At 34.9% G+C, this 12965-nt stretch overlaps 1 protein-coding gene across 1 annotated transcript in view; it reads left to right on the forward strand.

The window, feature by feature from the left end:
* Nucleotides 1-12965, forward strand: part of PARD3B (par-3 family cell polarity regulator beta) — an 882400-nt gene that overhangs the window by 560683 nt on the left and 308752 nt on the right. Inside the window, 1 exon segment of the mRNA XM_054700017.1 lies at nucleotides 5178-5222. Within this exon segment, the coding sequence (XP_054555992.1) occupies nucleotides 5178-5222 (45 nt within the window).

Here is a 12965-nt window from a genome sequence, read left to right on the forward strand (position 1 = left end):
CATAGAAATCGATCTGCTAAAAAAGAGGAAAATTGATTATTAACATTGGCAACTACATCATTTTTTTTTTTAAGTTCTGAAGGAACAACTCTTGGAAACAAGTTTATGAACCATTAAGGAATTATTTGATATTTAGTTTCCTAGCAAACTATCTAAAGTGAAGTATTCAAGGCCTTAGTAGAAGATACATTCACCATACCAAACATCCCCTTCAAACCTGCAGTCTTTATTATGTCAAAGACAAGGAAGTCAAAAATTAAATGAAGCAGAGCTGTGTAAGTAAAAGATGAGCATTGCATCATATTTTGAAATGCTACTTTGCATCAAAGTATCTCAATATGATATAGTGGCAATATGAGCACATTTGCATATTCCCCATTCATGACATAGTGTTGGTATTCTCAAAAAGAATAACTGTAGCTGGTGGCAATTTTTATCTGAAGAGATTTGTACATGCTAGCAATATACCATCTTCTGTCAGCATAAGGAAAGCATATGGGGCCCATTAACTCACCAAGTCTGCCACTGTTCTGCAAATTTTTATTAAGCAAGTACAGTCCCTAATAGTCACTTACGTTATAAAATGCGTATCAAATGCTATCAATAAGCGAGGGGATTGTTTTCCCCCAGTGAGAATGCATTTGAAGTATATAAGAAGCTTACAAAAGAACAAAGCACTTCAAGTGATCACTATATTAATATAAATGTATCCTACTGGGAAGCCAATATATGTAAGTTTCATATGCATTTTAATGTTTGCTACTAATAAGTTCTCAGAGTGACATCTTTTTCACAGATTACCCTTCCCCATATTTTATTTATTTATCATTTCTCTCAATTCTAACAATGAACCTGGTTGAAATTCGATCAAAAGGCATCATGTGTTTAGCCATACTTTTAAAAAAAGAAATCATGGGCACTGAACAGTTCTCAACAACTTCAAATGTCTACAACCAAGATAACAAGAAACATAGGATCCGGGCCTTTATTTCCTGAGCAAGTCTTCATGAACCAGAGGACACCAGGAAATTAACAACGTTCAAGCCAAACACTGCCCTCTTTATGAAGCACCCTACAGTAATTAGATCAAATAGTGTCCATTGATCTTGAATTGAATGCCAGTAAGGATAATCTTAAGCTAGAAATCCCATTATCTAAATAAATCCAGAGAAATCTCAAGAGGGGCAAGTCCATGGTGCCCTCTAAGTATTTCATAACAATTACAATGAAAATGTCCATGAATTTCTTCAGAAGGACTCAACATTTCATTGTTTTCTTGCTAATAACAGTACCTCTTTAAGGTAATCAAGAGCCCAAATATACCAGCCCTTGGGTAAAACTGAAGGATTAGAAAGGGAATATAATAGAGTCTTATCGGGAGGGAGGGAGGAAGGGAAGTAATTCGTCATCAGAACCAGAACAGAAAACAGATTCATGCTCCATCAATAATCCATTTCTTGATGCCTTTGGTACCTTACCACTTTGGAATGGCAGGCCTTTTGCACACCCAGCCTGCTCATTTTTCAATTTCTTATAAATAACTTCTTTGTTTAAAGTGAAACACCTGTCATATTCATGTTGCTACCGTTCCAATCATTTTGCTATCTAAATATTATGCAGTGAAACAACTAGATTTAAGCTCCATCCCCAAGAGATAACTTTATATAGTAATTCTAAGGTAATGTGAGTTATAAAGGAAGTTGAGTCTTAATTATAACACTTGTCATTTAAAAAAAAAAAAAGCTTGGTGGTGTGTGTAATTTTACCTCATTTTCTCATTTGCTACTGTTATTTAAATCACTTCCCAGCACTAAGCACGTGCATAAAAGATGATTGTTCCCAATTTAACCTTTTAAATAAAATGTATTCTATTAATTAAGTCATTACAGTTCTCTTACTTTCCTATTATGTTTATTCATTTATCTTCAGTCCCAAAGATAGATATCTATCTGTGTCAGTGAATATTTTGGAGAAAGACCCCTAATTTTTATGCCTATCACCCATTTGGATTTTCTACCCTTTTTTGGAAATAGTTTGTTAGTATTCTAAAGAATTTCAAATTTTCAATTAAAATAATAAGTATCTTACTGAGAATAACAGGGAGTATTCAGCCAAAAGTTAAGAAGGTATCATGTTTAACTCAGCATGGCTGGAGAATTTGCTGTACCTAAATGGCATAGATTTCATGGGATAAATTTTTTTTTTAAAAGAAAGAAAACATATAAGCCCCATAGCATGTGATAAGACTTTGTAGGTTGAGTACCATATTTCCCTTGGCTTCTTTCCACTACAAGAAAACTAGGAGTCTAGAAAACTGGTGTCAAAGTCTGCTGCGGGTGTTGCATTATCCATGAGAGTACAATTGGAAGTACTCAGCACCTTGCCCACACCATAGCACTCTCTCCTTATTTCCTTCCTTTCTTCCTTTATGATCCCGACAAGTTAAACCATAAATACTGCCATCAAATTCAGCTCCCTTACCACTCTGACAGCTTCCATTTATCAAAAGTTTTCATTTATTGAAAATTATGAACCTGAAACTGTGCTAAGGGCTTTGGTACACTTTTCCCATTTAGTTCCCACAACTCCCTGTGTAGTGTTTTTATCCTCATTTTTCACATGGGGAAACTGAGGTTAATAAGAACTCAGTAACTTGCATGATAAAGCATTATTGGCTCTCATTAATTAGTTTCTATGTAGTTTCTCACTAATAATGATCATAGCTAATATTTATTAAGTACTTACTATATTATCTAAATGCTCAGTATATACTTACACATGCAATCTTTACTACAAACCTATGGGGTGAGCAATATTATCTTCACTTTACATGTGATAAAACTGAGTACAGAAAGTTAACACAACTTTAATATGTTTCCAAGTCATGATTTTAACTCAGATGATTTCTCCCTGTGAAAGCAGAATGAATATTTTAGCTGGAACCCATTACAACTGCAAGATCCCCAAATATGATAAACAAAATTACAACTAAAACTTGTTAATATTGGTCATCACAGAATGATTTCCATGAAGAGCTCATATTCACATAAAAAGGATAATTGTCTTCTAGCATATAGTTATTAGTCAAGTGTTTTCTTATATTTAATTCATGTTGCTGTTGATTTTTTAAAATGTGACAACTCTTCTAGGACTCTTATCACAAGTATAGTAGAGTGTTTAAGAGTGCCTTGTTCAATTTCTAGCTTCTCCACTTACAAGATGTGCCTCAGTTTCTTTATCTGTAACATAGGGAGATACTAATATCTATCTTTCAAGATAGATATAAAGATTAAATGAGATTATATGAGATTAAATGAGTTCTTATTCATAAAGTACATACAAAAGAACCTGAATATTTTAAGTGCTCAATAACTATTAGCTACTAACACCATCATTATTTTTACTTCTTTTCTATTTACTCCATAGATTCCTATATCAGTTTTTTTAGACCCTGAAAAGAATGTGGCCCACAGTTGGAGACTGGAAAGCACAGATTAATTTATCTCCTCTAGGGTGATATGAAGGAAATTATAACGAGATTTTTAAACAGTTGATAGTAGTAGCAAAATTGCAGACATTGAGTTGCTTTTTATCTAGAAAATAGAAATAGCATAGAAAAGGAGGACAGGTGGGAGTGAAAAGATCTGTGGATAGTAACTGGGTCAATATAATATGACTGAAAATGTAGGCAGAACAAGGAAATCATGTTACTTTGAGGCCAATCTAGAGTTGGGGGAAGTGGAGGAGGGCCCCTTGGTTAGCAAGTTTCCCCAACCCTAAGCTATTTATTGCCTGACCTAGAGAATGAGGTGCATGGTGAATAACAGCCATTGTTGAATACTGAAGTGACAATCCTTGCAAAGGAGCTTCAGGAATAAGAAAGAACGAGCACCTAGGTTCATGAGGGTTATTGGCTAATAGTTTTCTGTAATATCTGTGCATGCTATTAACAGCAGGGTAATACCAGGTACACCGAATGTGTTGAGAAATATTCCCTCTTCTGAATTTTCTGAAATGATTCCCATTGAATTGGTAGAATTCACCAGTGAAGCCATATGGAGCTAGAGTTTTCTTTGTTGGGTAGTTTTAAAAAATCATTTTTTAAAAATTGTAGTGCTATTCTGATTATCTAGATCTTCCCCTATATAAATTTTGGCCATTTGTGTCTTTCAAAAATGCATTCATTTCATCAGAGCTATGTGAATCTAGGGTTACTTTTTCCAATATGACTGAAGCAAGGCCCTTCTATAATTCTACCTGATGACCCTGAATTATGAAGTCTTTCACTCTGGCTATCAGGACTATTCACACAGCCACTAGTCCCAGCCCTATGTTAACTTCAGACTCTGTTCTCTTTCCACTTTTGAGTGTCTCTTTCCCAAGTCTTGGGTAGTTTCCGCATACCCACACGGTCAGCAATATATAACTGAATACTTGAGGGATCCTTCACACATGTCAGAAGAAAGTCTGTATCAACATCTCCTCTCTGAGTTCTACAAACTCCATCTGCCTTCGCTTCTGTGGACTCCAGTTCCATGTCCTCTGGCTGAAATGTCCCTGGGCTTTGCTGATTCTCCTTGCACTGCCCAAGAAACAGCTGGGAAACTTTCTCCAGATAGGAAGCTGGAGCAATTGTAGGATTCTCCTTATTTTATTTTCAGCTCTCAGGAATCACCCTCCTTTGTTGCTTGTTGTCTGAACCCGTGAATTCCATTTGCTCATCTTTTGTCTACTTAGAAAAAAAAATTCAGGATTAATTATAAATCTGTTCTATTTTGTCCAGAAATAGAAGTTCTGTTTTTGAGTATTGAATTTATATATTTCTGTTAAGCTCAGAGTTTTATTATATATTTATATGTATTTATATATTTATATACATCCAGGTCCTTGAGTTTAGCTTTTCCTTTAATAGCTTTTCCTTTTAGTTTAAAAGAACTGTTAGAAATTAAAGAAAAAATGAAATTATATTCATGGGAGATCTAATGAACACGTATTTTTTCATAGCTATTTTTAAAATACCCACCAAGAGAAATGTGCTGCCCAGGTAGACTGAGGGAAAAAAAATTCAGATCTTTGCCAGTAAAAGATTTAACTTATTATGAATCTATATTAATTTGTTGCTCAAAAAGTTGCTGATTTACATGCACATCTGATCCTTTCCTGTTATTTCTTCTCAGTGCCAGATGAAAGCAAAGTCCATTCATTGGCTGGACGCAGATCTGGTAAGAAATTCCTTATAACTGACTTAATATTCTCCTTCCTGGAAATCACTGGCTCTATCTGAGTAGCAGTTGGAAGCTGTTTCCATCCACTGGTCACTGAAAGGCTTGCTAATTAATACATGAGATGTCTCTGACTTCCACAAAGATGAATTATAGCTTGGCTGTGTGTATAGTGGTATAATGTATGCTGACTCAAAATGTTTGAGAGGAAAGAATAAAAGTTCTCAAAAAAATAATTTTGAAACCAAAAATCTTAAACATATATGCCAGCTGAACACTTAGAACAGCAACAAAAAATGCAAGTAAATCCAAGAAAGTTTGAAATTTTTACTAATGGTGATTTTTGCATTAAAGTGTCAGGACAAAGAGTTTCAGAATAAAGATGTGGTGGCTTCTTTCTCTTCAAAAAAGAATAGTCTTTTTGCCTGTCTTCAAAGGGGATTGTGTCTGAGATGCCTGTATTGTTTTTCTCCAGACTCCTGAATGAGCACCCTAGAGGTTCTCTAGAATGTTCACAAGGATCTCTAAGAGCCTCCTAGATCTCTTTCTGTCATGTGTAGATATCTTCACATCTCAGATTCAAGCTTTTCCTTCATTGCTAAGTGACCTGCCTTTTGTTCCTTGGCCCTTTCATCATTTATTCACATTAGTTGAAAACATTTAAAGCTACTAAGCTGGTAAATACTTCAATAATCCCTTTCCTCTAGGGGTGCATTATTTGGGGGAAAATATTCATTTATTCTTAGAAATGCTGCTCCAAACAACAGAAGAGTTACAATTTGTTGGCATCCCTCCGTTTCTGAAACAAAGAAATCTTCCCATCACCAAGCATCTCCTGTGTTTATGTGCCAATTATGTTTTCAGCTGTAAGTGGTCTTGATGCCTCATTACCTCCATCATGTTCCAGGGCAAGATTATGATTTTTTTTTTCTTTTCTTCTTTTTCCAGATTCTCTAGTGATAACAGCAGGGAAGTGCTGGTTCACAACTCAGAGTTTTTCTTTTCTGCTCTTCCTAATAAAGAGCCTAAGAGGTTAGATCACTGTCAAAGAAAAGCTTTCCGTGGAAGTGATAAATTGCTACACACTGCTTATTCCCATCCTCCTTGTCCATTAAATTCTCTACTACTAGGAATATTTTTAGGAGCCTTGGAAGGAAGTTCTCATGGCTAAGGAAGCTCAGGCTAGCCTGTATTATTTTCATCTTTAATTCATGGTTCTTCTTATGGTTAGTTCTACACATAGTAGTATTGGAAAATGAGAATTTTTAATGTTCTAGGAGGTTCAAAGGTAAAATGTGGAAGCATTTTTTAAGGATGTTCAATTTGGTTTCTGAAACAAGAAAAAAATAAAGTTGTTGTTTTCCAGGAAATCAAAAATTATTCTAATGTGACTTAATTTCCAAACAAATTACTGTTAGCTAATAACAAAAAAATCACTATTCTTTTTAAATGAGAATATACTTGTCTTACTATAGCACTGTAATATTTTCGGTAAATTCAAGTGATATGTTTTTATATAGTTTGATATAAAAATATTAACAAAAAGTACTCTTAAGTATAAAAATTTAAATCTTCCAAATTAAAAGAAAATGTCAAAAAGTGACATAAATTTAAAACTGTCAGGCATGTTAATTGTAAGCTCCACATGGCTTATTTTAACTGATTGATAGAAATAGTACAACAGTCTTTATATCATATGAACCACACTGTTCTAAATAATCATATGTTTTAAAGATGATTTTGGTTGCTCATGTACTGTTACTACAACATTCCTTATTCTTCTATTTTTAAATACACTTAGATCCTATTACAGTGGCATCAAGTTTTTCAGTGGCCATCTGTGGCAGCAGTGCAAACGCTAAAAAATAACCAGAAACTTGATAACTTTAGAAAAAAAGTAACATGTGCTAAAACACAATGAAAAGGGCTAAGCAATCTTCTAAAATTGTACACTCTAGAGTTAAGTTAAATGAGAGCACCCTGTAAAATATTTAGGGACAGTTCTGAGAAAATACAATGGAACATTAAAGAAAAATGTTCTACCAAGGTTTTAAACGTATATAATCCAAGGATATACCCTTGCTCTTTTTATGTTTATTTCTCTTGGAAAATTCACTTAAATTACAGTGTTCTTCATGAACACAGCCCTCACATATAGTGCAACTCCTTATGATTGCTGCATTTTTGTACAGTAAAGTCTCGCTGGACTTTGGTGCTGGGGATAGGCTGGTGTGGTAACAAAGGATAGAGTTCTTTTGATTCTAGCAGCCTCTTTCAGTTACAGAATCATTTTAAATACTCACCAAATATAAGGCAATCTCAAGTCACTTCGGTCTGACTAGGCTCAGTATCAGCTTGGATTATAACATGTAATGTTCCATGATCATGCTTGACTCACCAATGTTAAAAGGAGTCATTCAACTTCTTTTTGTTTCACCTTTCCTGCCCCAACATTGATCCTCTAGAGTATTTAGGTAGGAAAAAAATGTGATGTCTTTTGCTAAAAAGAAAAAGTATTTCCCTTTCTCCATTTTTTTTATCATAGAAATGTTGGTAGGTTTCATACTATCCACCATCAGGAAATTAAATTCAATTGTATGTGCCGACCTAAATCTATCATCCATTCTCTTATTCAGGATGATATTCAACATTTTAATAAATTCATCTGAGTTAAAATTTCTTCTGACTCAGCTACTCAGTGAGTGGAGGGCCATTTTGTGCCAAGTTCCATCTGTTGGTCTGTCTTGGGCACCTCCCAAATTTGTGACAGTATTTTTGGCCCTGTTGCCTTGGCTTAATCTTTAAATGGTTGACTCCTCAGAGCTCATTCAAATTAAAGGCTCAGGTAAGATAAATTTTTCTAGCATTTTTGGTCCAAAATGTAGTGTACTTTCATCCCTTCTGGAATAAATCCAATACTCTTGAGATTGCTCTAAAAGCCCACCCCAGGGGCTTCCACTTGGCAGTGCCTTGCATTGCATACTTTGATGAGGAAGATGGCAGAATGATTTACCTATTTGGATCTTGTTTTGACTTTTTATTTTTAATTTCTTTTCAAATTTTGTTGACTTGAGAATTGTTTACAAGCCTATATAATTTGGGGAATATAATTGCCATACGTCCATATGTGCACATGCCTTGCTCACTTTCTACCCAAGCTCCAGGGTCAGTGCCCTGTAACATTCCCCCCAATTCCCCCGTCCTTCCTCCTTCATCCCTCCATCCCCTCTGTTTAACAGTGTATTTGTCACAGTCTGATAATTTTTTCTGTAATGCTTCCCCAGTTTGTTTTCTTTGGTTATTTATATTCTGCAAATGAGTGAAACCATCAGTAATATTTCCTTTCTGGTTTTTTTCACTTAGCATAATTACCGTAAGATACATTTCCCCCCAGGAAGACACTATTTCATCTTTTTTTAATAACTGAGTAGTATTTCATTGATACTATTCATAGTATTTCAAATTCATTCTACAATTGCTTTTCTAGTATTCATTGGATGGAAATTTAGGTTAGGAGCACAACTTGGTTATTGTGAATAAGGCTGCTATAAACATAGGCATGCACAAATGTTTTCATGTTAATGTTTCATATTCTTCGCAAAAATACCTACCAGTGGTATTGCTGGATAATTTTTTTTGAGGAATCTCCATACTGTTTTCATAGAGATTGTATCAAATTGCATTACCACTAAATACTGTATGTTCCTTTGTCTCACCAACATTGTCGTTCCCAGTCATTCTGACATAGACCATTCTTACAGGGGTGAGGTAGTATCTTGTGAATTTGATCTGCATTTCCCTTATACTAAGTGATGCTGAGGATTTTTGCATGTGCCTATAGGCCATCTGAATGTGTGGTTTGGACAAGTATCAGTTTAGGTCTTTTGTCCATTTTTTTGATTGGGTTGTTGCTTTTTTTGTTGTTAAATTGTATGAGGTTTTTTAATAATTTTTGGAAATTAGCCCCTTGTCAGTTGTGTGATATGCAATATATTCTTCTAGTCAGGAGGTTGCCTTTTGGTTTTGATTATGTATTTATAATCTTGTAGGGTTTTCTCCCACATTTGATTTATGTATTTATAATCTTATGATTTTCTGTGGAAAGGTGAGACTTTATCAGGGAAGTGAGGAGCAAAATGCTTTATGTTATTTTATGAAAAAATCAAAAATTTTAGAGAGTCTTGGAAACTCAGAAAGTTGTCTTCCACCTCTTTCCTGAACTATCTCACTAATTGAATTCTGGCAAAATTTGAATCCTAGTGATGAAGGGGCCAAAAAAAAAAAATTAAGCCAAGTGGATATTTTAAACATCGAAGCCATTTTAAAAGATGACTTAAGTATTTTGAAGGAAGATTAGAATCAATTGAAAAAGACATCAAATTTGGCATTACTTTTTATTTTAATTATGCTCTAATTTTTTCTGTAGGCAGACTCACTATGCCTAAGAAGGAATCTTTCCTTTTTCCCTTTTTTACATACTGAAATGACACCTACACCAGTAGTTTAATGCTCCTAAGCATTCAGACAGAAAGGACTTATAAATTTTACCTTTTTTACTGTGTCTTCATTTTTTTTTTGTTTTGATTTACTGCTTGGAACTGTTTTAATATGTATTGACTGTCTGCAGATATCGTTGCTGACCCAGCTCTTTAAGATGATGCAGTACTGAAGAAAGCCGATGAGTTCTTCTTTATGAGCCCTGACATATTAATTAGCAAAATGGACTAAAAAGCTTTCCTATTTCTATTTTAATTTCTTATATTCTCAAACACCTGTCTATATAGCTGTAAAACAGGCAAGTCTGTAAAAGTAATGGTTGGCAGTAAGTCCAGACCTTTTCTGAGACAAGTTTATCATTTAATGAGCAAGTATTCTTTAACAGTCTAGAGGGATTGTATGCCTCTATACATACAATACAGTGTATTGTATGTATTGATATTTTACTGATTTTTACATTTTACTAATGAAGAATCTGAACCGCTCGGCATTTAAGATAGGTCTCTCGCTGGTAACTAGTAGGTTAGGCAATGAACTTAGTATGTGGTGGAACTGGTATTTTGCTATAATCATTCTCTACCAACATGAGCCTCATACCCCCAGAGTCCCAGGAGCCAAGAACATAGGAGTAAGACACAGTTTAGCTGGAAGAAATAATGCACACATTATAATATCCCCTAAACCAGCAGTACAATATGTGTATTTTCTCTAACAAACTACTGTAATTCAGTGAACATGAAAAGAATGCCTAAACATTCTTTGCTTTGTTCCACTGTTTGCATGTGTACATGTGTAAATGTTTAACAATGTGTGGGCAAAGGTAAGAGATATATGAGAGAGAAAATATGCCTGTGATGGTCAAGTATTATATATAAATTACAGCAAATGTGCATGAGATCAGTATCCTTGCAATAAGAGTTGAGAGTTTAATATACAAGTTGCTAACTTGGCAGCCCTTAAATTCTGTTCTGAATGCATTGTTATAAACTGTCAGTATAGAATGTTCACATATGACGGAAGAAATCTCTGAATCTTAGAAAAAGAACAGAGTGATTGGAGAGGCACTTTAATACAAGAGCAATGTGTTATTAAATGACACTTCATAAATTGTGTTGTCTTAATATTCATACCTATATAGTCTGTTTAAATTAAGATATGCATTAAAATTTTGGAAGACCAGCCACGATAATTTTTCACATATGAGTCTTTTAAGGGATTGCTCTTTTTCTTTTTCTTTTTTTTTAAGATTTATTTATGTATATAAGAACTGGGGTACAGGCCAGGGGTGCGGGGTGGTGAGAGTATTCACCAGAGATAGAGTGAGGAACAGAACAGGTGGATTGACTGAAATAGACTGTTGAGGGGAGCAGTGGGCAAGACAGGAGAGGTCTGCTTCGCCATGTAGGTTAGCTCCCTGGCAGGGGGATCGAACTCATGCTGCAGTGGCTGCAGATAGTTTGATAGTGCTACGACTTAACCCCTTGCACCAACAGGAAGGACCTGGATTGCTGTTTATTCGTGAATTTTTTATTGTTGTTGTTGAAAAACTAAAATCTTGTTAGTATATTAGTGATGAGCTCTTTCTGTCCTCACCAGCTGATTGAAGTAATACTGCATAGTATTCTATTTGGGAGATATCTCTGTTTGGTACCTACTAAGCTTTTGTCATCTGTTATATTGGGTCCATATAGCTTTAGACACAAGAAATATTATGTAGCCCCCATATCCCACCACTTTGGTTTACATTTACATAGAATTCATATCACTAAAAAAAATTAGTGATATGTCTAATTCTTCCTATATAAATTTGATTATAAAGCAACCTGGTATTTTCTCTTTTACAGAAAGTTACTGAATATTCTCTGAAATTCAATTAATCAAATTGAAATTAAATAAATATATCAATTCTTTTAGAAGTGAAATGATTCTTTATTATTCAAATAAGTCATAAATATGTGCATTTCTTAATTGCATGAGTAAACAAAGAAGCAACTATTTTTACAAATTAAAACTCAAAATTATTTTAGTTTGACGCACATTAGTGAAATATCCACTCTGTGACAGATACTGTGTTAAGTGATTTATATAGACATGATCTCTTCCTTAGAAAAAAGTTTTGTAAAATGGTAGAAGAAAACATGTAGATGCCTAGTTAAATATTAGTTTAGTATCTTTATGTTAAAAAGTGCAGTGAGAAGTCACAGAGGAAATACTACTTTCTTCTGCTGAGGGTTAAGGTTTATAGCTTTCACGTTTCAGAAAGGAAGTACTTCCATAGCAGAATCAGAAAGATAGAATCTGTGAAATAGAAAAACTCAATGAGCTAGTGTATTTCAGACATATGGGAACTTATGAGACCATGAAACATCAGTTTGGACAGAGAGCAAAAGAGAGGGTGACAAGATAGCCAGTTGAGGAAACTGAAAGAGATTAGGTCATGGGGAATACATACCAAATAAAAGGATGTGAATTTTTATCCTGTAGCCTCATCTAATCTGAACAGATTAAAGGAATGGATTTATAATCAAGTTATATCACTCTGGTGACTGTGGGTTCTTGGAAAGACAAAAAAGTATGGTGGCGAGCAAAGGGCAGGAGTAACTAAGAAGAATACTTAGGAGACCACTGCAATAATCCAGATAAGAGATGGCGTGGGAACAAATTTAAGTTATTAGCAAGGGGAATGGAAAATAATGTTCAAAATGGAAGAAATAAGGATTAGAATAGGGTGGGGAGAGAGCACAATGGACTATGGTGGAGCACTATGGATACCTTGGTGGTAGGTGTGCTACAGAGATTAACCCAAAGAGGGGGGAATCCTGTACTTCCAAAACACAAATACTAGCAATGATGTAAACCAATGGTAGTTCAAAAAAATTATTTTTAAAAAAATGTTAGAATGTTTACAAAATAAAGCCCCCGGAAGGTTTTGTTGTTGTTGTTGTTGTTGTTTAAAAACAAGCCTACTAAGGGCCTCCCCTGGTGGCGCAATGGTTGAGCGCTGGGCTGCAGCCTCTGCAGGCTGCAGCCCGCAGCCTCTGCAGCACCGGTTTGTTCCCAGGCCACTGGTGAGGGTCCCACGAAAAAAAAAAAAGCCTACTAAGTGAGGAAGAGATTCCAACTTGATTCTCAGTTTATCAGTCAGCTACTGCTACTACTCTGTTGCACATTCAAACCAACAGTAAACATTAATTTCTGGATCATGTATCTTTAAGGAGGCTGGAATTTACTGATCTCAGAAGTGTT

The sequence above is a fragment of the Talpa occidentalis genome, unplaced genomic scaffold, assembly GCF_014898055.3.
Source record: "Talpa occidentalis isolate TD23 unplaced genomic scaffold, MPIMG_talOcc4v2.1 talOcc4.3, whole genome shotgun sequence".
Taxonomy (NCBI): Eukaryota; Metazoa; Chordata; class Mammalia; order Eulipotyphla; family Talpidae; genus Talpa; species Talpa occidentalis.